Source organism: Macrobrachium rosenbergii, chromosome 42, assembly GCF_040412425.1.
Source record: "Macrobrachium rosenbergii isolate ZJJX-2024 chromosome 42, ASM4041242v1, whole genome shotgun sequence".
Taxonomy (NCBI): Eukaryota; Metazoa; Arthropoda; class Malacostraca; order Decapoda; family Palaemonidae; genus Macrobrachium; species Macrobrachium rosenbergii.
Genome location: NC_089782.1, coordinates 41,977,257 through 42,003,280, shown reverse-complemented (window position 1 = coordinate 42,003,280; position 26,024 = coordinate 41,977,257). Strand labels below are relative to the sequence as shown.

Here is a 26,024-nt window from a genome sequence, read left to right as displayed (position 1 = left end):
TTTCGTGGGACGATGTCCGAGAATGACCATCATCTGAAGGGACTCTTCCGATCCATGGAAGTTTTCAACTTTTAGACTGGTGCTTGGGTGCTTTGGACCTAAAAGCTTGAAGCCCATGGACTCGATCAGCCTGGGGAGCTATCCAGTGTTTTGAATTGCATGGACAAGGCCGTCAGGGATGGCTCAGAGAACTGGCTTCCCATTTTTGTACAGGTCTTTTGAAGAAGAGGGCCTTGTAACTGCAATTTCACCTCCAAGTCAGTTTCTGGCAAAGGGCTGAATTATTGTTTGCCCCTTTGAGAGCCATCTTTTCCCCAGCCTTTAATCAAGGACCATCGCTTCTAGTCTTAAGGAGAAGGCCACGCAAGATCTTTGGCCCATTCTTCTAGACCTCCTTCAGTCCCTTCTACTTCTTCTGCTTCAGTTCTGTCCTCCAAGAAGAAACAAAGCCCTTTCGTGGAGGAGCTTCTTCCTCTAAATCGACTCCATCGGGAGAGGTTGAACCAGAGGAGCAGCCCCAAACCCAGGGGCAGAAAGTGATCTTCAGCACCTCCAGACACCTGTGGGAGCCAGGCTTCTTTCATTTTGCGGGAGGGGAGCAAAAGGGGGGACTCCTGGTCCATCGAAGTTCTAGAGAAAGGCTACAAGATCCTTTCTCGATTCGCCATTTATTTTTTATGAAAACGTCACCCAAGGATCTCGCTTCTCCTACCATTGGGAAAAACAACAGATCCTTTTAGATCTTTTGGAGCAGTTGCTGAAAAAGAGCTGTGGAGCAAGTTCAGGAGCTGGAATTTCTCCGGGGTTCTACAACCACTGTTCTTAGTTCCGAAACAGTCGGGAGGATGGAGACCAGTACTGACGTAAGCAGACTGAACCGCTTCATTGTCAAAGAGAAGTTCAAGATGGAAACGTCCCAGTCTGTTCTAGGAGCTCTAAGACCAGGAGATTGGATGGTCTCTCTGGACTTACAACCTATAATACTTCCATGTTCCCATACATCCTCAGTCAAGACAGTACCTGAGGTTTGTACTGGGGGGAAGAGTCTTCAATTCAGAGCTCTTTGCTTTGGTCTAAGCACAGCCCCATGATATTCACTGTGATCATGAGAAATGTGGCGAGGTGGCTTCATGGCGGGGGATCCGCAAGCTGAGTTTACCTGAACGATTGGCTCATTGAGCTTCTTCCCAAGCTCAGTGTCTGGAGGACCTGAATTCGACATTGGAGTTGCCGAAGTCCCTGGGACTTCTAGTCAACAAAGAGAAGTCCCATCTGATCCGACTCAGTCCATCGTCATCTGGGGATTCAGATGGATTCAGTGGCTTTGGAAGCTTTTCCATCCCAAGAACTTCAACAACAACCATCAAAGTTTCGTTTCTTCTAGGGAAGGAAACATGCTCGGTGAGGGAATGGATGAGTTTGCTGGGGACCATTTCCTCGCTGGAGAAGTTTGTTTCCCTGGGAAGACTCCATCTCAGACCGCTCCAGTTTTTCTAGCGGAGAACTGGATGAACAAGGAGAACCTGGAAGAGATTTTGAAGATCTCTCCTCTGTCAAGACTCACCTGAGGTGGTGGCTCGACCCTTGTTACTGGCAGAAGGGGTTTCTCTCAATCTTCAGAGCCCCGACGTAGTGTTGTTTTCCAAACGCGTCCAGGGAGGGATGGGGGAGCAACACTAGGAGGGAAGAAGTGTCAGGCACCTGGAGAGGGGAACAGGTGTCCTGGCACATCAATCTCAAAGAATTAGATGCTATCCATCTGGCCCTTCAATTCTTCGAGGATAGTTGTCAGGCAGGGTTGTTCAAGTGAATTCGAGACAACACCACAGCCTTAGCTTACCTCCAAGAAGCAGGGATACTCGCAGGGACCGTTCCCTGTTCAACCTGGCAAAGGAGATCCTGCTTTGGACTCATGCTCGGGGATCACAATTCTCACTAGGTTCTATGGGCGTGGAGAATATCCCACCTTCTCAGTCGGCAGCATCAACTTCTGATAAAATGGACCCTTCACGAGGAGGTGTGTTTAGATCTGTGGACGCATGGGGACGTCCCCTAGTGGACCTCTTTGCGACGTCCAGAACAAAGAGGCTTCCTCTTTACTGCTCTCCTGTCTTAGATCCAGGAGCCTTAGCAGTAGATGCCCTCCTCTGGGACTGGAAGGGCCTAGATCTTTACGCTTTCCTCCTTCAAGATCCTGGGAGAAGTGATCAGAAAATTCTCAACGTCTGAAGGAACGAGGATGACTTTAATAGGCCCCTTTTGGCCAGCAGCGGATTGGTTCACAGAGGTCATGACCTTCCTTGTGGACTTCCCATAAACTCCCCTGAGAGTAGATCTTCTCAGGCAGCCCCATTTCAAAGATTCAAAACCTCCCCGCTCTGAGTCTAACTGCATTCAGACTATCTCAAAGTTGGCAAGAGCGAGGTTTTTCGAGAGCAGTGGCAAAGGCCATCGCCAGTGCCAGAAGACCCTCTTCTAATTCAGTCTATCAGTCAAGTGGGCCAATTTTTAGGAAATGGTGCAAGAGCAGCAAGGATTTCTGACCACGACCTCTGTGCCTCAAATAGCAGACTTCCTTTTGCATCTCAGGAGAAAGAAAAACTGGCAGTCTTAACTATTAAGGGTTATAAAAGTATGCTGTCGGCAGTCTTCCGACACAGGGGTCTAGACTTGTGCAACAAGGATCTTCACGATCTCTTGAGATCCTTTGAAACTGTCAGGTTCTCGGCCCAGTAGACTCCTCCTTGGAAACTAGATGTGGTCCTGAAATTTCTTATGTCAAGTTGTTTGAACCTATGTCTTCTGCTTCTCTCAAGAACGTGACTAGAAAGGCGGTTTTCCTAACTTCTCTGGCAAGCTAAGAGGGTTGGTGAAGTTCAGGCTATTAGCAAGCATATTGGCTTTAGGGGTCCTAATACCGTTTGCTCCCTAAGTCCTTTATTTCTTGCCAAAAATGAAAATCCTTCAACCCTGTGGCCCAAGACTTTTGAAATCAAAGGTTTGACAGAGATTCTTGGACAAGAATCAGAGAGAGTCTTGTGTCCTGTCAGGGCTCTCAAATTCTACTTAGCCAGGACGAAAGAAAGCCAGGCCTCATCGGACAATCTGTGGTGTTCGGTTAGAAGACCTGATCTTGCCAATGTCCAAGAATGCTCTGTCATTCTTTTTAAGAAGTACTATCAGAGAGGCTCATTCTTCCTGCCAAGACGGTGACATGAGGCTTCTGAAGGTCAAAGCTCATGAAGTGAGAGCCATCGCGCGACTGGTGGCTTTCCAGAAGAACATGTCTCTTAATGATCTTCTGGGTGCCACCTTCTGCTGAGTAATTCAGTGTTCGCCGTGCATTGTCGGGATGTGAAGTCAACTTTTTGAAGACTGTTCTTCGCTGGGACCATACGGATTGCAGACACAATGTTGGGAGAATGTTTAATACTCATCCTATCCTTTAGGGGTTAGGTGGTATTTTTAATCTTGTTTTTGTATTCTTGGTTGTTGGGTGGCCACCGATGTGGACATCCCAATTTTAGCCTATGTTAGGTTCAATGGCTTAGATAGGGACGGTCAGGTGGTTGGTTGTTGCTCCTTTTCCTCTCAGTATGGTCATATGATCTAGTCCCATTGTGGTCACGCCCCGTGGACAGGTCATCTAGATCTCACCAGCTTTATAGGTCCCTACCTTGCTGGAGAATCTAGTAAAGCAGAAGCAGGCTTGGGTGACAGTAACCTCGAAGTCAGCTATGCTAACAGGTAAGGAACCAAGGCGTCAATCGCCTACATTTATTTGTTTCCTAAATCCTATTCTGTCTCTACCCACCTCCAATGGTGGGATTCAGCTGTATATCTGACAGGTAAGTTTCATTAACAAAATGATATTTTAATGATAAAATAAAGTTTGTTCATACTGACCTGGCAGATATATATAATTATAGTGCCCACCCACCTCCCCTCAGGAGACAGTGGCACTAGAAAATCTGAATAGAAAATGGAATGGTTCTTTGATTCCCGCCACCCAGCTTGATGGAATGAGTACTTGTGTCACACTGAGCGTGTGCCGCGAGTTTTGAAATTCTGTCGGATTTTGAGAAATACAGCTGTATATATATCTGCCAGGTAAGTATGAACAAACTTTATTTTATCATTAAAATATCATTTTTTACAAAAGCCTTGTATTCTGTGCACAACAGTGACAGACCAGCTGGTTACAAGTGAGTAATCAGCGGTGGTTAACTTTTACATGTCTAATAATCCCAAATGAAGAATGCCCACTTCAATGGAGTCACCCCAGGTACTGTTGCGATGGTTGATCTTTGAGACAGGAGACAAAGATTTCATGAAAATTACAGGAAGTAAGATTTCATGAAAATTACAAAGTTTACAATAATCTTTAAATTTCATAAATGCAAACCTCTTTGTCTTTATTGCCTTTTATCCCAAATAGTACCTTAGCAGATCTTAAGAATTTGTTAAAGAAAAAAATCTTGTCTTTTTCTCATGCATGCACTGTACTTCCTGGCATAAAAAACTCTACGTTTTCCCTGAAATATCTGACGGAAATTGACTGTCTAACCCAGGTAACCTTCCAAAGGAAGGCTGTTATAAGTACTCACAAAGATTCATTCCCTTATCAATAAATCTCTCTACAGCAAGACTATCATAATCACACATGTTCTTGTCATGTTCATATTACTTTTAAAAATGGTAACATGGTAACGATATGCAAAATATTCTCAGGTTTTGAAGATTACAATGTTTCTTCTCATTTGTAATATCTGCACTGTGTAGATTTTAATCTTTATTCTTTTTATATTCTTTTCTATTTGGATGTTAAGTTTGTATGGTGTTTTTCACATGTAACTGTTATTCCGTATTTCTAGTACTGTAATTACTACCAAGGTGTTTAACTTTTCCTTTATCTGAGTTTAAAAACAATTGCTGTGTAAGCCTATATCCATGTGGTACTGTGAAAATCTTTAAAAAACAAATGCACAACCTGTAGCCCCACCCATTAGCACACACTAAGACACTTGGCCAAGAAAATTTCCTACAATCATGGCTGGGCAGCTTATACCATCTACAATACTTGGTAATCTATTCAAGTTTTTCAGTTTGATGGTAAGTTGACTTCAGAAAAGCTTATTAAATATCTAAATCAATGAACAAGAAAAAACTTTAAGTACATTTACTATAAATGATCTGAAAAATTACAATACTCAATACACTGTTGCAGCTGGACCCACGGTACTTTAATGCTCTAAAACAGTCAAATGAGTACAGCACACCAGTCAAAACAAAGCCATTAATTCGTGACAGTAAAACCTAACTTTCATGTTTATTTTATCCAAATTTTAACATTCCAAACTTGGGGGAGTGTTTTTGACACTGGGAAATGGGGTATTTTCTATATAGGAACAGTATTTTATTCACTAAATAACAAAGGCAAACATCTCCTTCATCCAAGTGAGATAGCACCTTTTGAGGTCACTCTATGTGAAGCCTTGACAGAGAAATTCTGAAGCATCTACATCTAGCTGTCCTTTTACACTGAAGATTAGAGGCAATGTACTGTAATAGATTGTATTCATTTCACCTCACTATACATTCTTCATACTAAATATTGCAAAGGGTGTCATGATCATGCCTCTACACTATTTAAGCTATTAGTATTTGTAAACCAGAGAGTATTATAACTCCCAAAACTGATCACTATTTGGTAATGCAGCCTACTTCCTAGTACTGTATGGGAAATATGAATACTGTATCAAGAAGAAGATAATGCAATGCAATTGGTAAGTTCCAGAACACCACAAAGGGGTCATGCTTAGTATTTAAATCCCTTTAAATTTCTGAAAAAGATATCAGCTTTGAAGACTTACGAGATTTACTTGGAATACCAGTACAGTATAGTAATTAGAAAAAGCTTATCAATACTTGAGCTTGGCTAGGGTTGGCTAGGGATAACCTTTTTACTCTTTAAGGAAAATACTGAAGTAGCTGGTAAGTGTTGAGTATGGATATCATGAATGCAACTTGTTGGGAAAACCCTGTAGCAATCATTCCTGGATAACTTCCAAATTTGAAGATTCTGCATCTGAGGGTTGTGAAGGATTTAACAGAAGTATGACTGATGTAGAAGTAAGCTGCACTCCGATCAATTCTCTCAGCAGGTTGGTCAGATAATATAGCAAGCCTAAAAACAGCTCAAACTGGGATCTCAGTGATGCTATTAAGGCTTGACAAGCTTACTGAGGAGAACCCACATGGTGAATGGGGAAAAATTTTACTTGAGGAATGCCTACTAAGAGATGGATTTGTTAGAATTGGCAGCAGGCATTTACTGCTTCATGTTAAAACCCCTGAACAAGTCATGGGACACACAAGATCTCTCCTTCACTTAGAAAGGGATCTTTAGTATCCATTCTCAGGGGCACTTGAGCCTTGTTCCCATGTAGTTCCTAAGTGAAAAGACCACAGCATAACACAGCTGTTAAACTTCGAGACACCTGTCACTTCTAGAGAATGGTCTCTGATGGCTGGCCTTTAGACCACCTCCAATTCTATGAGTTCCAGTCTATTAAAGGAAAATCCCATTCCAGGTGAGACTACCAGGTAGTTGCCTGTTAATTCACATTTTCATGTCTATAAAAGATAAAAAAAAAAAAAAAAAAAAAGGGGGAGAGGGGACAATGACATACATAAGAAAAAAAAATTTATACTATCACATGCTTCTGCCGAGACACTTTAACAAGACAACACCAACAACAGACATGCAAGCATCAAAACTATTTTAAAATATTAACTGCATTTTGTTTGTGAATATACAAGCACAGTTCCACAAATAATGAATGCCCACTGAGAAGGATAACACAATACTGTACATACAACAAAGTTACATTGTACACCATAACTGTGCATAAGGACAGCTAGAAATATGCTGGTTACGAAAAGTACTTGACATACTTAAGAAACTGGATGGAGGTTTCTGAACAGAGTTGCTGCTAGTGAGGAAGGTCTAACCCTATCACCTAACATCTGCCTAAAAGACTTTCATTTGGACTGTTTTTGCTAACTGGATGTTAGCTTTTAAATCTGCACGAGGACATACTTATTAAGAAACAAAGAGTCATGAATTTCAACAATACTAACTTATCAAAGTTAGCACCCAAAGCAACCTTAACACCAGTGGAGGAGGCATCTGAACTGCAGACATCTGAGAAGATGAAGGATGCAAGGGCCGCAGAATGCACAACAGTATAAAGTACGTATATTTTTTGTACTACATGGGTTTTAAGTAAATTATGAATTGTCAATAATCTGATCTTTCTTTGCTCCAATTTTGCCAACATGGACTTTCTACATAATTGTTAAAAAGATCCTTCTAGGAAAAGGTTTTTTTCTGGAAAAAAAATTAAAAAAGGATCTCTATTTCCAAATTAAGGCTTGCAATATTCCTAAATGTTCAAATGAAACCACAGATACAGAATCAAAGAATAAAACGTTAATGCACATCTCTTACACAAATTAACCACAATGAAAATGAAACTGAATACACGATACAAAGTATGGGATACGAAACATACATCAGAACAATAACGCAACCAAAAGAATATATAGGTATATGCACAAAAACAAGAACATTTAACAAAAATACAGTTAAAAACTCAACCAACTGATGGGAAGTACACTAATCACTTAGGTGGATCAACAAGAGGTTATGAACTTCTCTGTGACGTATGTGAAGTTTTGAAATTTTCTGAAATTTCAAAAATTTATCCCTAACCGTTGGTGTGAATTTGAGAAGGCAACACGACACTATCAAGAAAAAGACAGGATCAAATGCAAATACAAGAACACAGGCTAAAAAATAGGCCATGATACAGATGGTATGTCACGGACCAAAGTATAAGACTAGTGGTTTCATGGTCACCGCCTAGTATTAAGCAATCAAATTTAGTGTTCTAGACAATTCAACAGCCAAAAATACCAGCACAAATATTCTAACTAATTAAGCAAAGCCTACGTGAAGGGTACTGCATGCACCAACTACCCAAAGACATCAGCTCAAGATAATAAGAGGGAATGATGTTTAAATTAATACACAAAGCCAAAAGAGTATAGGAAACCACTAAACTAATGAAAATACAGGGAAATCTAGATTTAATGACTAAATGAAGCTTCAAACTGAGGATGATGGGTAAGAGATTAGAGACTTTACCCAGCTTCTCAGGTCATTTCCCATCTTCTAGGATGAGGAAGATGATCAGCCTGGTAAATTCTTTGTCAGTTGGCCCTCTCAATACTGAAGTAACAGCTATTGTAAGGCAATGTTTCTTACTGCCATTGAAAAATAAAACAATGTTCTTTACTCCTGCTTAACATACCACAACAACTGCTACAGTGTGGCCCTTTGCCAAGTCAAGCAGCTCAACCCTACCTGTTCTAACCTACAAATTTTACTGATAACTTACAGCTTTCATGTCAGAGACCTAAATTACACAACTACAACTGAGTAACCATGAAGAGAGCAAGTCTTACTTTGGAACAATTTTGAATATGTCCAAGGCTATTGTTATGCACTCCCTGTATATGATAATTTTTTCTGATAAGTGATCTTATTAACTTCAAAACCTGTTACCAAAATATTCAGTCAGCTAATTTCAGTTTATACAGCATTCAATAATTTTACTAATTTATTCTCAAATGTTCTGCCAGTCTTATTTGCTAATAACATTTGTAATTAATAAAGTAAAAGATTACTATCTGATTGACCATTCTAACTTCTGTCCCCAGTATTGCAAATATAAATGTTCCACTCCTAATGCTCCTTATATATACCCCAGTATTGCAAATATAAATGTTCCACTCCTAATGCTCCTTATATATACAAAGTTTAAAATCCCTTATAGCTCAAACAGTTTCTGCAATTCCACCTACTCCTTGTCATTATCATACATGGCGCATATGTCTCCCTCCTTAACTATAAGCCTTTAAACTCTTGTTCCTCTGAAGTATTCCATACCATTATAGTTTATTACAGGTGCATACATCCTATTCTTGGAATGTCTTTAAGTATGACAATACTGTATAGTATTCCAACTTCCATTTCACATAAATTCTACCCAACAAATGTTTTCTTGATTGCAAATGTTTCAAAGAAAGACTTGGAGCCTTACAACTGATGGTTGGTTCATGTGGCCAGTGAACATGTGGATCTTTAAACAAGGTTTTCCTCCGACTCATTTCCTACAGGAATTCTACATGTAGATTGTCATTAACTACATTTCCTGGGCTGTATCCAGGCATTCACTTGAGGTACGACACAGAGCTTATTATGACTGTTATTATGATTGTCATCATAATAACAATTCATGGAAGAGAAAAATCCCCACACCTCAATGTGAGCCTCCAACCATATCTGATCCGTTAACCTTTATTCTAGGCTATATCATACTTCAAAAAGTCCTGGACAAGGATTTACCATCAGAAAAAATTCAAGATCAAAATATTTTCTCCAGAATGTGAGTTTGAGATAAGTGATATTTTGCAGTATAGTATGAACATAAGGGTTTGAAGTCTATATATTATAAATATGTATTTTGGCTATTTAAACTGAATGGGGCCCCTCTATTAAATAAGCTGAAAAGTAATGTAGCAGATTTGGATTAACAAACCTTAGTGAGGTTCAAACAGGTTACAGATAGTATGATTAAGTGCATCCCAATAAGTGTTTTGTTGGGTACCATTTCATGATTCAGGCATTTTTTGGTGATTGCTACTGATGATACGAATGAACTATGTATTTTTTCTGGTAGAACTATGTATTAGCTCCGCGTTGGGTATTACCTTGGAAATTTACTCCTATAGTATTTTGGTTGCTTATCAAGAATTTACTGTTATTTTTTGTCGCTCGACTGTAATTAACCTGTACTTAACCTCAAAACTGATCATATTTTTGCCAATGCTCATGAGCAGTGTTATAGGGAAACTTTTGGCAAAAAGTGAAGTTTCCTTCACTAGGGGATCTGGGGCCCCCCGGCTAAGCAACACGGCCTGTTAGGTTAGGTTAGGGTACATTAGGTTAGTATGGTTCCTTTAATAACAGACTTCCTTAGCCAATCCCTTCTTGAACATATGGCTCCCTAATGTTCCTCGTATTTGCGGAACTGTTCCATACAGTCTGTGCGGAGCTACTACTCAGTTCTACCTTTTTTTTTACTAAATACGTATCGATTTACACAGTTCTACCTTTCTGACAGGCGTGCTAAACTCGTTTTAGGTTTCACCCACCCAAAGACCCTGGTGGGTCCATCCCATACGGTTCCTATCCTGAAGGTTACCTATTGGATATGGGATACTCTAATAGGGCTACGAAAACAACAGTAAGGGTTAAAAAGTCATAAACCACAAGACAACCACTAAGACAATACATGGTTCATGTATTTAGTTAGGAATTTGAGAATCACTAATAACCTACCATTACATAAGGGGATTTAGCCTAACCTACCGTAGCCCTACGGCTTAGCCTATACATAAACTACACTAAAACAATATGAAACCACACTTATCATTAATAACAGAGAAGTAATGACCATAACCTACTTACCGTCATGTCCATTTCATACGGCTGTTTAATCAAATTGCTAAAAGATTTCCTTTCCGTCAAATTTATCCCCGGAAACTCGTGGGCTAGCTCAGATTATAACCTCATAATAATAAAAAGCTACAGTCACAAGTTATTTTCCATACCTTGGAATGTCTTCTTTCCATTTCAGGCAGAACAAGCTGGAAGTAAAAGCAGATAATATGGCGTCAGTGGCTAATATCTTTTCTGCTGAATCACGGTAGAGCTCCGGACCTTTCACGCACACCCTTTTTGTGTACAAATACCAGAGACAGAGGAGAAGCTTCTTCTTCTTTTGAAAATTAGCAAGGAGATATGAAATCCTTGGAAGCTTTTAGTGAGAAATGAAGATATTTAGTTCAAAGAAAGAAATCGGCACGAAGTAAATGTATTAAGGAACTCTGTACACAAGATGCTACTGCTACGGTGAAAGCTATCCGGATATGTTTTAAATGAAAAGTGTTCTAGGGCAAATACTGTGGTGAACTGTGTCGATGTGACAGAAATGGAAAAGATACTATTTCTTGACATTCAAACGATCAAGAGAAATTAGGGACCAGGAAATATCACTCGAAATTTACATATATAAACACGGAACAGTAATTTCAGAGGAAGCAGAAACGCTCTTAACAAAATAACTACGAAGCAAATAAGAATATTCAGATATTAAGGTAAGAAATCTAAAGTAGAAATGGATCAGTTGGTTATCTTGAAGTGGGACCAATCTACAAGACCATATAAAGACGGGAAAAACGGGTAATAGAAAAGTACGACTACAAAGAAACAGAAAGAATTTCCATATCAATTCAACGCGCACAACTTATATAACTAAAATACTCTTTAAAAAAAATCCAGCTAGTATTAGCAGGCAGAAAGGAAAATCTGGTAACGAATGCAACACCAGTGAGACCATTTTAGTGCATTTTTTATTACTGTGGGAATTAAACACAGAAAAAGAAATGGGAAATAAAGGAAAGAAATTAAAGTTTTAAAATGTTCTGGTTTAATAAGAGTAAACATGAAACCAGAAATACGTTGCAACAGACTAAAGGAGCTCTAACAAAAAAAAAAAAAAAAAGATGGTTGCGTAATGTGTCATTTGATATTATTGTATCACCCAATCCATTTTTTGCAATGTAACAGTCCGATCATTCTTCGTATCCGTAACCTGCAGAACACGGAGAAAGTCAAAGTATATAGTGATTCCACAGTAACTCCTATATTTAGCACCTACTCTTCTCCGGTTGACCACTTGACAGACGTAAATACCTACCATCATAAAGTTTTGATAATTCTTAAATCTTATCTTTATTTAACGCATTGCCATAAGCGTGGTTAATGTTTAGCATATCCTTCGTGTCACCACAACTCTGAGTCAGTTTTCAGGGCTTGATGCTATCATTAAGTTTCGCTAATCATTACATCTTTTAGATAGATATTAATTTCTGAAGGATCAAATTTTAAATAAAAAATTTACTCTTCGTTCAAGTGGCCTTTCTCTTTCCATAAATGCACGTTCTAGTGCGTGTTTTTGTTCACAGAATTACAAAACAAATACTGCCATGTTCCCGTTTCATAGTTTGCAGTATATAAAATAAAAAAAAAATTGTGAAAATTTATTCTTGCGTTTATTGGTAGCCAGTGAAAACTGTATTAGCTTAAGGAAATTCTTTTATTTTGGATTTACCTTTATTAAGGCTTGCCGTTTGATCACATACTTTTTGGTTACCCACAATAGCCTATATACTCTGAGGTTCTGAGTTTACACATCCTATGACTCTTCCGTAAATATTCTGAGGTTATGATGCATTAACCTACGTTGCAGATAATAAAATTACTAATTATTAATGAAAATGAAGTCGGAGGCGTGCCTCCTCACCACCAGAATTCGAGTTGCTGATGTGGGTCCTGCGTATATCGAGGTAAAGGCCCGAGGGCGTCCGGTATGAGGGGGTTCATTCATAAGTTCTTTGCATGTAGCTTCGTGGTAGGTAGGTAGATAGAAATTTATTGACCACATCATATACAGTTGTTAAAATTACAAGTTCTTGAATATGGTCCAACTAAAGTATATAAAAATGAACATATAAATCTTTAGAATATAAAAACATCTAAACTAGAACACGTGAAGCCATATTATTTTTTTACATAATATTTTCAACATTTCATTTTTTTTTCAAATGCAGCTAAATGAAAAAAAACCTTATAACCATTTAAGCATGACTTTAACTTCTGCAACTTTTCCCTGCAGAATATAAAACTAAACATCTCTAGAAATATATATATATATATATATATATATATATATATATATATATATATATATATATATATATATATATATATATATATATATATATATATATATATAAAACGGGGGAACCTCAGGACGAATTTTCGTTAACTCTTAAGTTTCATGAGGACAATGAAGACCCAGATGTCGATGACCATTGTATGGAAACAGTTGTTATATATAAGAAATAGAATTCTGGAGCCTTATGAAAACAAATAAACTATGAAAATAGGAAAAAAAAGATACCTCACACAACTTTCCTTTCCGGGAACCACGAATGAATGAGTGACTCATAAAATTTAAGCTATAAAGCCAAACACCGGGGGCGCTTTCAGCCTTCATCACTTAAGAGTGGGTTGGAATGGTTGAGCTGAAAGGTGAAGAGATCCAGAAAATAAATGAGATGAAGTACAAGGATCCAAAGGTGAAACTGGGAGAAAAGCCCACATTTGTCTAAGAAGTAATAGTCAAAGAGGTTGGACAGCGAGATGGAAGAAAAGAAGCAGGAATGAATGTAAAATAAAAGGCTGAAAAATGGCTGCAGCTAGGGGCCGAAGGGGCCCTGCAAATACAATTTTGTAATGCAAACAGTACACAGCCTGAGGCCCACTAACAGCAATAAACCCCTATAATTGGTCAAGGTTCTTATTTTTCAAAGCAGAAGATAATGAAATAAAGTCAGATTGGGATAAATCAGCTTTGCTGAACAAAAATATGTCACATGATCTCTACAGATTAGCCCCATTTCATCCAACAACTCGCGTGAAGTCTCGGAAACAAACCCTAGAAAGAAATCTTGTAAGAATCTTCAAGTTCCAATTTTTTTAATTTTTTTCAGTTATCAAGCTTTCAAGGAGTTGCAATGTATCAAATCCAGCATCCTTTAGCCATAATACAAGGCATTAATACCCTAATACAATTCAACTTGTATTCTAATATTTGAATTGCATTTTTATTTTACTTACATTTTTATTTACTTATTAGTGTGTTCATTTATCTGTTTTTTTAACAGCTGATCTCCTCTCTCTGTATTTCCAAAGACAATCTGTTACGTCTTTCGAACGAACATCAGATTCTTTGGAAGCTTAGTTCCTCGTTGGAGGGGTGGGTAGAACTCTCTGCTAGCACGCTGTTGGCCCCGCGTTCGACTCTCCGACCGGCCAATGAAGAATTAGAGGAATTTATTTCTGGTGATACAAATTTACTTCTCCTCATAAAGTGGTTCGGATTCCACAATAAGCTGTAGGTCCCGTTGCTAAGTAACCAATTGGTTCTTAGCCACGTAAAATAAATCTAATCCTTCGGGCCAGCCCTAGGAGAGCTGTTAATCAGCTCAGTGGTCTGGTTTAAACTAAGATATACTTACTTTGGAAGCTTGAATTTCAAGTCAGTGGCCCCTGTGGACTTGTTCCTTATGAATAGGGTTCATCTTTTGAAAGATAATAATAATAATAATAATAATAATAATAATAATAATAATAATAATAATAATATGGCCGTTTCATTCACGAAAACTTGATCTGCTACACAAAAGAAATTTAAGATAATTCTTAATTTTTTCAGGGACTTTAAAACACTTCAAGAGCCACTGGCCAGGCCTATGAGAGTTTTAGATAATTAAATCAGTGGTTTGGAAACCCTCACTATTTATTAAAATGATAATCAAGCTCATGAATGCTTTAGTTATATTTCAATCTGAAGATTCTCTTAACACTATTCACTTTGGAATCCAAGTTTAAATTGTCACATGTAAGTTCAATGAATGGCATTTCACTCAGTGTGCGTATGTTAATGCGTACGTGGTCGCAAACCAATGAAAATATTTCTCCGTACCTTATGATTTAAACAAAAATTAGGCCAAGTATGGCGTATACGCATGCGCTACTTCCGGACAAGAAATCTCATGTTGTTGAAATCGTCCATTTCTTTTTTTTTTTTCTCTCTATTGTTGTTTCAATTGCTTTTGTTATTTAGTATAACGGCTGTTTTTTTTTTTTTTTTTTTAGCAAATTGGAGATTATTTCAATAAGAACAGACCATCAAATGTAATTGTCCGTCAAACCGTCCAAGACTATACGAAAACCCCATCGACACACCAATGCCCGGAGCCAGCGTTAACCCAATTTAAGCCTACTTGTTCATTACTTATTCATTCATGAAGAGAGTAAACGGTACGCTATTTTTAGGGAATTTCCTTCCGTTGGCAAGCACTCGAGCCAAATTATAAGAAAGAAAGTAGCAGAAAGAAAGGAGAAGACTTTAAAAGATCAGGTGACATACAGCAATGATTGCTCCGACCCTTGAGGGCGTTGCTGAGTCACTGAGACATCTTCGAAAGAGGAAATGTCTCTCTTTAAAAAACCGAGGAAAGACATTACCATTAGTCAAATATCTATCAGCGAAGAAAGACATTACCATTAGTCAAATGTCTATCAGAGTTTTGGAAAGTTTCTGTCCAGAGGATATTAGGGCACTAGAATATTACGACTACTAGTACTAAATAATCACAAATATTTCGTAATTTATCAGCTGAAGCCACAGTCAAAGTTTAAAAAGAAACGACAGAGTGCCAAGTACTTTCGTCTCTGATTAACACATCTTCCTTAATTTATTGCAGGGTAAAACTGAAGCAAATATCCAACACACTGGTAATTTCTTGCTTGCATGTAACTACCGTAACATTCCAATGTCAACTTTGATAATAAAGATTGCCTACTTCCAGGGAGGTAATCGGACGAGCAAGTCGACGGGACAACAAAAGAGATACAAATAAATAGAAAAAAACTTTCTAATGATCTAAATCCCAAAGCTATCGTGGCCCAGGTAATTTCTGAGAATTTCAATACGACGAGCATTCGGGATAACACGTTGATTGCACCGAGAAATGACAGCTTAAGTGGCGGTTCGTTTCACAGTACAAGTCCCCCCTGACCTCTCCGGGAGGTCACTCGTCCTACAGTAGCTCCTCCTCCTCCTGCCGTCGACCAAAGGGCGCTGGCAAAGAGATTTATTCGATTTCGAGCCATAAATCGAGCAGTCCTATATCGGTGCGCTAGGAGGAAGGTTCCCTCTGGGTCATATCTGTGCTACAATAGGGAACTTCGGTTGTCTGCAGTCATCTACATAGCTTTTTCAGTATCTTTTTTATATTCAGGTGTTATACAAATACTCTATACAGATATGAACTTATTAAGGAAATCTCTGACGACTATAGGAGCATCTCGGCAAGGTATGTTTCTTAAGTGTAAAGTACGTTAATGATTCAACTAATGAGGCAAAAATATTAACTGACATCATAAAATATTACACTGAAGCTAACAGCACTAAGCATAATGCGTTAGTACGAATTCTCACGATCTCCTGAGCGCTTTATTTTTTACACTTTCTTCCTCAACTGTTGAGTGTTCTAGAATATCATGAAATAATATAACAATAACGATGTCAGTTTACGCTCCCGTGCCCGAACCCATAGCCATACCCGTGAAACAAAGCTAATGTTTCACCACTAAATCATTAAGGCGATTAAAGATTCTGTTTCGATTTAGTCTTGAGTGCATACCAAGTAAGTAAGTGGGGACTCAATCTGAATTAGTTGGTAATTAGTGATTCATACAGTTGAAATCATCTGGTAAAATTCAACAGTGCCCTATGTTTAAAAGCAGGATGTCTAGAGTGACACACGCTCTCTCTCTCTCTCTCTCTACACACCTACACACACATACATTATATATGTATATATTATATACGTATACTATATATATATATATATATATATATATATATATATATATATATATATATATATATATATATATATGCCTAGGCTTTCCTGCGTGACGTTCTGAACATAAGTATGTGCCACAAAGAAAACGAAATGATTAAGACCAATGCCAGACGAACGTAAGAGAGAGAGAGAGAGAGAGAGAGAGAGAGAGAGAGAGAGAGAGAGAGAGAGAGAGAGAGAGAGAGAGAGAGAGAGAGAGAGAGGCTAAAATCTAGACAAACTTCGGACCTGGATATAAAGGCTATACAGCATAAAAATTTAAAAATTATATGATGCGAAAGATGAATGATTTCTCACTATCGTCCATTGATTTTTAACCAGAGGCGGAATTATCGAGAGGAAGTAGAGAAGAAAGGACTCGCATTAGGCAATTTCTGATCTGTAGAACATCACCGAAGAATGTAACAATAAAAAGAGTGACGAAATCGGTGGAGGGTTGAGCGTCGGTCAAGATAATAATGGTGGGGGTGAGTGAGAGAACGGTAAATGTATTCAGCTGTGCCTTGATTATTATAACGGGAGGTGACATCTTAATAAAAAAAAATAAAGATAAAAAAAGTATGTGGGAATGGGAGTCCTGAAGGAAAAGGAGTTTATAATGTCAGAATTAAGATGAAAGAATAGGAAAACGGGAAAATGTTAGAGCAGATTACAAAAGCAAGCACTACTGTATATAATTATGCCAAAGTTACGGATACTTGAAAATAAACGTTACTGAAAATTTCAAGTTAAAGTTACTATTTATTTCTTCATCATTGTGCAACACTTCAGCTCATTTATTTTGCTGCTGGAATTAATACACCTGAAAACAAGACAATTTACGTTAAAATCTTTTTATAGAAGTAGGCCTATGCCTCGGTGTATTTCCCGAAGGGGACATTACGCAATGATCGACGTGAATTTTATTTTTCATACAACTGGTAATAAGTGAACCCAGTGCCCATTTTATCATATCGATTCATGATAAACCAAATTCAGTATAAAAAAGCACTGCTAAACCGAACTTTTTAAATCACGAAAAAATTACCTTGTTTCCAGTACCAAGGATGCACGACCATCTCGGTCTCCTAACCGTAAAAAAAAAACAAACAAACAAACAAAAAAAAAAAAATACACACGGGATTGCCAACTTAATGTGTATAATGTGGCCGAAGAAAAAAAAACAATAAAAAACTCTACAAGATACCTTTAAAGCCGATGAAAAGTATTTCGCTTTTAAGGTGGAATTCAGAGGGATAAAGATTTAAGTGTGAAGGAGGACAGTGGTATTTCGTAGAAAAGTTGGGAGAGTGGGAATCTGTGTAAAACAGCAACGAGGACAGGCTGGGTTAATGACCAGATTTCATTTTACGAATGAAACCAGCACAGTCATAGCTAAAATTCTTCGAGCTGTCTTCAGGGAATGCGCGATTAAACCTGGGGATTACTTGCAATCTTTTATACGGTGAAATGGAGGACCTAGACTTATAAACTGGGTTCGTTCATGTCGAATAAAAATACGATATATAGAGCAGTTTCCGAGAAAAGATAAGGGAAGCACAATGATACTTTGAATTCTAAGGTATCAGTAAGTGATTTTAAAGGAAAATGTAAGACGTGTTACAAACTTTGAGAGATGCGTAATATAGATTCATTAATGGGATAAAGGTTAATTGGGTAAGGTTTCCTATCATTTATAACCTACAGTGGTGATGAGGCTGTCTAATACACATACGAGTAGTTTATATGTTGAACGTCGTTTCTTATTTAGGAAATACCTAATGTTTGAAGTCTAGTAATTTAATTATACCCGTTTTCAAAATTCTTGTAAAGGTTTCTATTTATTATGGCAACACTGTTCGTTGTTTACAACTCATGCCGGATGCATTCTTATCACAAAAGCTTTGTTTGGTTTTGATTAAACTGGCTTGTGTCAGAACGAGGACTTACACTAAGTGTTTGTATCAGGACGAACACTTGCACTAAGTGTTTGTGTCAGAACGAGCACTTGCACTAAGTGTTTGTGTCAGGATGGGGACTTGCACTAAGTGTTTGTGTCAGGACGGGCACTTGCACTAAGTGTTTGTGTTAGGACGGGCACTTGCACTAAGTGTTTGTGTCAGGACGGGCACTTGCACTAAGTGTTTGTGTCAGGACGGGCACTTGCACTAAGTGTTTGTGTCAGGACGGGCACTTGCACTAAGGCAGACAGGAGGTGTGGTAAGGTGTGAACGGGAGTAGGAAGTCTGGTGTGGGCTTCCGGGCTCCGACCAACTAACGTACATCACAAAATCTTCACTGTTACTTAAATGTGCTTCATCATTTTTGTTGCATGTTTGCATATATATATATATATATATATATATATATATATATATATATATATATATATATATATATATATATATATATACATACATATGTATATATTCTTCGTCTTTAACGTGCATTTTTCCCATTATTATATGGGGTAAGCACGATGCCTTCTTTGAAGGACTTTGATTTGGCGGTGGGGTAGGCCGTAGCCTCGATCGGCTGCCCTGCCTGACATCGCTTAGACCCCGGTAGCGAATGTGTACACATGTTACCAAATCCCCAGCTCCCTTTCTCCCAGCAGCGAGGAGAACTGGGTGAGTAGGTTGACAGTTCGAGACGTGTGAGGTGTCTGTTATGTTTTTGAAGGTGTTGGAGTGGCTTTGTTTATGTGTGTATTAATCTGTAACACCCATTTGCTTTCAGCAAACCTATCCGTTGATTACATACGTAATCCCGGGTGTCTACATGGATAGCAAAGTGTCCACCTCTCTGACCGGTCGGCTGCGGGGATTGAACCCTCGCCATAGACTTCTATGAAGTCTGAGTTGCTGCTTCTACCAACCGAGCCATCGAGGCTCCTTACATATGTATATACACACACACACACACATATATATATATATATATATATATATATATATATATATATATATATATATATATATATACATAAAATAAATATATGCACACTCACACACTCACACAGGGAACTTCTAGAAGCTCCCCAACTACCTTCCATCCTCTAGCCTTGGGTTCAGTTCCAGGTCCTAGCTGAGGTCCAGTTCGGTGTTTTGTCCACATTCCAGGGCCAGGGAACTTCCAGCAGGCCCAACTGCCTTCCATCCTCTAGCCTCCCGTTCCGGTCCAGGTCTTAGCTCAGGTCCAGTTCGGCTTCTGGTCCACATTCCAGGGCCAGGGAACTTCAAGCAGCCCCCCAACTGCCTTCCATCCTCTAGCCTCTGGGTCTGGTCCAGGTCTTAGCTCAGTTCCAGTTCGGTGTTTGTTTCACATTCCAGGGCCAGGAACTCCCAGCAGTCCCCCAACTGCCTTCCATCTCTCTAGCCTCTGGGTCTGGTCCAGGTCTTAACTCAGTTCCAGTTCGGTTTGTTTCATATTCCAGGGCCATCCTTCCATCCTCTAGCCTCTGGGTCTGGTCCAGGTCTTAGCTCAGTTCCAGTTCGGTGTTTGTTTCACATTCCAGGGCCAGGGAACTCCCAGCAGTCCCCCAACTGCCTTCCATCCTCTAGCCTCTGGGTCTGGTCCAGGTCTTAGCTCAGTTCCAGTTCGGTGTTTGTTTCATATTCCAGGGCCAGGGAACTCCCAGCAGCCCCCCCAACTGCCTTCCATCCTCTAGCCTCAGGAAAACTTTTTTTTTTGACGGAAGCAGCCTCTGGCAAAAGGCCAAATCGAAAGCTAAATCTCATTGTCTTTTGTCCAATCAAGGAGATTCTTATTCATGAAGCTTGCATTGTTCTATGAATGAATTTACATCGAAAGAAAGTGTCAATATATGAATATTTGCGTAATGATTTGAGTAGTTGTTTTTATATTCGATGACAGATGGACAAACTCTAACCTTGTCATCAATTCACTAAGTTTGTCCTCTTTCAGCGAGAAACTATTAATTCAAAATATCATTATTATTTATGATTAAATCGTTTAGAAGCTAAATTAACCCACCAAAGCTAAAATTTCAGTATCAAATATGACATTTCTACGTGGCATACTAGTTTACAGAAAGAATGCTAGAGTCTAGGTAAAATTCCTCTTGGTCTTGATTTTCTGTAGAAAAATTAATTCACGTTTTCTTTGAAATGGCGACAGGTACTAAAATGTTAGGTTGCTACTGTGGGGCTAAACTAACACTTTCTATTTCACATGGGAGTGATAGTATTGTAATAATCATAACTTAAAAATTCTTGTCAATTACAGTTATTTAAGTTTTTGATAAACTGGCAAAAACTTGACTTTAAGCAAGGATGTAATATGATAATGGAAATTTTTATGACAAATGTGAAAATGAAAAAATAAAAATTTTTAATTGATTTAAACGGAAGTCAGTCAAGCCAGAACTATCTATCTATACATACATACATGCATACACACACACATTATATATATATATATATATATATATATATATATATATATATATATATATATATATATATATATATATATATATATATAATATATGCTCTTGCAGCCTTGTGAAACTAATTCAGCTGGTAAACATTGGTATAAAAATGATTGACAGAATAATTGATAATTCTATTTTTCCGCTTTTTTTTTTTTTTAACAGACACAACAATCTTCGTGTTTTTGATGCTTTGTGGACTTAGTACGCCAAACAACGCACAAATTTCTGACGGGTGAGTTGCGCCATTTTGGCCAATCGAATTAAATATAGCTATTAACGATCATCAACAAAGCTTTGAGATCCATATGTAGTGTTTGCATTAACATGAGTCTACTGAAGAGAGAGAGAGAGAGAGAGAGAGAGAGAGAGAGAGAGAGAGAGAAGTACAGTGTTCGAAGCCATTGCTCGCACAGGCTTTCCTTTTATTTTTCATTTTTTTTATTTATTGAACGAAATTTATCTTCACTTTCTCCAGGTTAGCATTTCCTACAATATGTAGACTCGCGGAAGTTGGAAGAGCTATCGAACCATTCTCCTGTTGGTGCATATCCAGGCCCAAAGCTCACCTGTGTCACATTATCAATCCTGATCTTCACCTGCCTCAGGTAAGTACTGAATGACTGACGCTATTTGAAAATAAATTACTAAAGGCATGGCCTAAGTTGCGCAACTGTTCACTAGCAAAACGATTTGCTGTCAACTTTTATGCACAACTACAAAATTCGTGAGAGAGAGAGAGAGAGTTGCATATGTTCGTGGTTTTGTGATGTTACCTTAGCGGAAATGCACGACTTTAGTATATACCAACATAGTTACTGTTCAAAGCTTTCCTGTATGACAGTAAAAGATGACATGAAATATGTTCTTGTGATACCGCCTAAGAAAACTGGACTACCTTATCACACTCGGGGAAATTTCAAGAACCAGTTACTGTACATTGACAGAAAGATTGAAGAGTTATTTCCGCATTGACCGTCTTATTATTCTCTAAAAATTCCATGGCGACGGAATGCAGGACAACATTCATCAGAAGGTTTACAACATGGTATAGGCCTATGTGCGTTCGAGTGACTTAGACCGAGCTACCACTGATGGCTTATGGCTGTGCTACAGGAGCGTGTCCTGTCATGTCTTAGCATTTTGCCTCAGCAATTTACAATAATTAACCAACGTCTTTGTTATGCAAGCGTAAAATCGAGTTTTCGCAAAGACACTTTTGGCTGTGTTGCAGTTTTGCGTCAAGATGGCGGGAAAACTGGGAACACTTTTATCATGGGACAAAAAAACCGTTACTATTTGAATCTAAAGAATGAAATGACTTTACATTCAATTTTATCGTCAGTGAGAAGACTAATTGTGGAATTCAGTCTAAATCACGAGTTGCGTTTGATTTTCTTTTTGTTTGAATGCATCTAGAATATCACTTGTGCTTGATGACTCTTCACACATCACGCGGTGCACTGTAGGCATTACTGAAGGTTCTTTGCAGCGTCCCTTCGGTCCCTAGCTGCAACCTCTTTCATTCCTATTACTGTACCTCCGTTCATATTCTCCTTCTTCCATCTTACTTTCCACCCTCTCCTAACTATTGATTCTTAGTGCAACTGCGCGGTTTTCCTCCTGTTAAACCTTTCAGACTTCTTTGCTCTCAATTTCCTTTCAGCGCCGAATGACCTCACAGGTCCCAGTGCTTGGCCCATGGCCTAAATACTATATGTTCGATAACTTGTGCAGTTAGCCTTTGCACTCGATATAATTTACCAAAACTTTTACTTTTATACTTTCCAGTAAATATAATTTCAATAATGAGGACTTGCCGAAATTCTTTATCTCGGTTGAGGGTAAGTTTTCAAAGATGAATAAAAGCTCATCAAAGTTTGATTGTACGTAGGGGTAGGAAGGGGAATCTTACGTCAGCCCTAAACCCATATAAAAAAGAATGACTTATGTAAGATTAAAAAAAAAACTGAAGTGTTATTTAAACTTTTAACAGACCTTAACGGTCTGTGGCGACCGGTAATGTCATGGTTAAGAGCAAGAGCAGAGAGAGAGAGAGAGAGAGAGAGAGAGAGAGAGAGAGAGAGAGAGAGAGAGAGAGAGAGAGAAGAGAAAATCAACTTAAATTCGCCAATTGTTTTTCCAGTTTCTAAATTCTTTATTTTTTTTCAGAACGTCAAGGATAGATGTGGAACAGACACTGCCTGCTGTCTCAAGCAAGTGGTAATCGGTGCCAGGGAAAATGTGTCAACCAACACAACAGCCAATATAACGAATACTACTAATGACCTTTCGAGTTTCGCCAGGTTCATTATAGACTATTTTGCTTTGTGTAATAAAAGTGAAAAGAATATCGATGCCAAGAGCCGTGGCAGTCTCTTCGACGAACCAACGAAAGATTCGATCCCAGGTTCTACAAAATACGTCCCCTCTACTACACTCGTTCCTGCATTACCTGGACTTAGTCCTGCTGGATCAGAAACCAAATCCCTCTTAGAAACGAATGATGCAGAACTTCCAGGTGATTATCCCGAATCTGGATTTCCAGGAGAAGCTGGAAATGAATCTGCATCAGTCCAAGGAAAGTTATTTGGATTCAGCCATCTGTATAAAAGCAATGAAAGTAACGTCAGTCTACTAGACTTAGGGGACATAGCAAGCTCCCTCCTCATACAAACGAACCACCTGAGTAAGAGATCTTTGAATGATACGAACGTCTGGTTAAAGACATTCTCTTTACTTGTCAGTTTCATAAACAATACAGTTTCGAACAGAATACATAACGCAAACGCGACAGGCTCTGGCCTCGATAAAAACGACATTGTCGGCGACTACAATAAACTGGGTTGGCTGTCGAAGGCTGTCGAAGCTGCCATTGACATTTCTCTCTACGCCGGAGTAGCCTTGGGCATAATGTATTTGACAGGGACCTTGCTCTCTGGGTTCATTTCGTCCGTCTGGAACACCTGCTTCATCTGCTACTTTGCTGAAAACTTTGACCTGGTACCAGTGAGTCCTAATTTGTAGACTGACCGAAAGATATGGTTCCAGTAGTCCTAATTTATAAATTCAAAGACTGACCTGGTTCCAGTAGATCCTGATCTGTAAACAGATGGCATGGTTCCAGTGAGTCCTGATTTGTAAACAAAAGACTGGCATGATTTTATTGAATCCTAATTTGTGAATTCACAGACTGGCTTGGTTCTGGTTATTTGCAAGCTCAAAGACTGACATGGTTCCAGTGAGTCCTAATTTATAAACTCACAGACTGGCATGGATCCAGTGAGTCCTAATTTATAAACTCACAGACTGACATAGATCCAGTGAGTCCTAATTTATAAACTCACAGACTGACATGGTTCCGGTGAATCCTTATTTGTAAGTCCAAAAACTGACACGGTTCCAATGTGTCCCAGCTTGTAAACTTCAAGATTGACACGGTTCCATTGTGTCCTAATTTGTGGACTCGAAAGCTGACACGGTTCCAGTGAGTCCTAACTTGTAAACTTCAAGACTGGCGCGGTTCCAGTGAGTCTTAACTTGTAAACTTCAAAGTTGACACGGCTCCAGTGAGACGTAACTTGTAAACTTCAAAGCTGACACGGCTCCATCGAGTACTTATCTTAAATTCACAGACAGAAATCGTTGTCTTATTCACTGAGATTTTTAATGCGAAGATGGAATATTTAATCTTTGATATACAATCTCTAAGATCTGTTCAAAACTTAGTTTTAAGAATAAAAAAAAATGTTTCGTTTATGTACAGAATAAGAACTTTGAACCAGCCCTTCCAACTCACACTCTGAATAATTAATTCCATGTTTTATTCAGGATTGCTTAACATAAAGATGGAATATTGTACGCATGTGACGTCTTGCATTTTACAAACTTGTTGAATTATAATAAAATGACGTCACAATAACAAAGTTAATCGACTTTAGACTTACTTTACGAATGTTTTTAGTTTTTTTTTTTTCAGAATGAAGACAGCGATTTCGATTAGTGACCGATTAGTGTATATCTCGAGATATACACCTTTGGTGTAAGTGATGCTGATACACATGGAAAAAGTATATTTTAAGCTATGTAACCTATTGACTTCCATCTTTTTTTTTATTAAAAGCAGAACAAAATATACTATAACACTGCTGTTTATGTAAACGTATTTTAGATTTCTTGAATTTTTGTCTTTGGAACATTGGGAATCTGAGAGTACTGTGTGAATACATTATGTACTTGCGTACTGTGCTCTTTTGTGGGTCATGTGTACTCTAAGACACACACACAAAAGTAAAAACATATTTCAACAGATACTCTCCTTTTCAGGTATCAATGTACGGTGTATAATGTCGAAGCTATTTATTGTTACTGTTTGTTTTTGACATTGTTAATAACATATCCAAAGCATTATATTTCTTTCATTTATGAGTATTAACCTCCCAGAGGCATCAACCATATTAAATATAGACATACCTTCTTATTAAATATAGACATACCTTCTTCATAAGTTTCTTTGTTGTTGCAACGTCATTCCAAAACAATAAATATTATCGAATTCTTATGAATTCGTGGAAATTAGGCTTTAATTAACATATTGTAGATATGTATGTTCATGTTTATTACTTACGTCACCTAATTTTCACGAAAAATGAGTCACGTAATTTCTGTGTTAGAGAAGTATATATTTGCAATTTGCTTTGAATACGGGATCCTAGTGCCCTAGCTCACTGGGCGAATGTTGAGGGCAAAGAAATGAAAACCTTTCCAGATACTCAAACTGGAACAATCACGAACCTACAGAGGAGTTCCAGAGACTTACGTCATACAGTCTCTAATGAGAGAGATCTTCACACGACGTGAATGTTTGGCTAAAAACCACTTTTAAATGGTACAGTTT

The 26,024-nt window shown here is 38.4% G+C and overlaps 2 protein-coding genes across 9 annotated transcripts in view; one reads left to right on the top strand and one right to left on the bottom strand.

The window, feature by feature from the left end:
• The window catches only part of maf-S (MAF bZIP transcription factor K), a 30,731-nt gene extending 19,625 nt beyond the window's left edge, over window positions 1-11,106 (bottom strand). Inside the window, exon 1 of one of the 8 annotated variants that reach the window (XR_010850009.1) lies at window positions 10,744-10,884. Coding sequence is in view for 1 of the 8 variants with exons in the window: in XM_067086246.1 (XP_066942347.1) it covers window positions 10,744-10,764 (21 nt within the window). In the remaining 7 variants the exon portion in view is untranslated. Of the gene's footprint in view, window positions 1-9,052; window positions 9,064-10,600 lie in introns of those variants that run through there. The other 7 variants (XM_067086243.1, XM_067086247.1, XM_067086246.1 and 4 more) reach the window with 7 other exon arrangements.
• Window positions 11,107-21,297: 10,191 nt separating this feature from the next.
• LOC136827674 (uncharacterized) lies at window positions 21,298-25,574 on the top strand. The gene is made up of 3 exons (XM_067085141.1): window positions 21,298-21,362; window positions 21,606-21,735; window positions 23,300-25,574. The coding sequence occupies exons 1-3, from the start codon at window positions 21,316-21,318 to the stop codon at window positions 24,152-24,154; spliced, it is 1,032 nt and encodes a 343-aa protein (XP_066941242.1). The 5' UTR covers window positions 21,298-21,315; the 3' UTR covers window positions 24,155-25,574.
• Window positions 25,575-26,024: the final 450 nt, after the last annotated feature.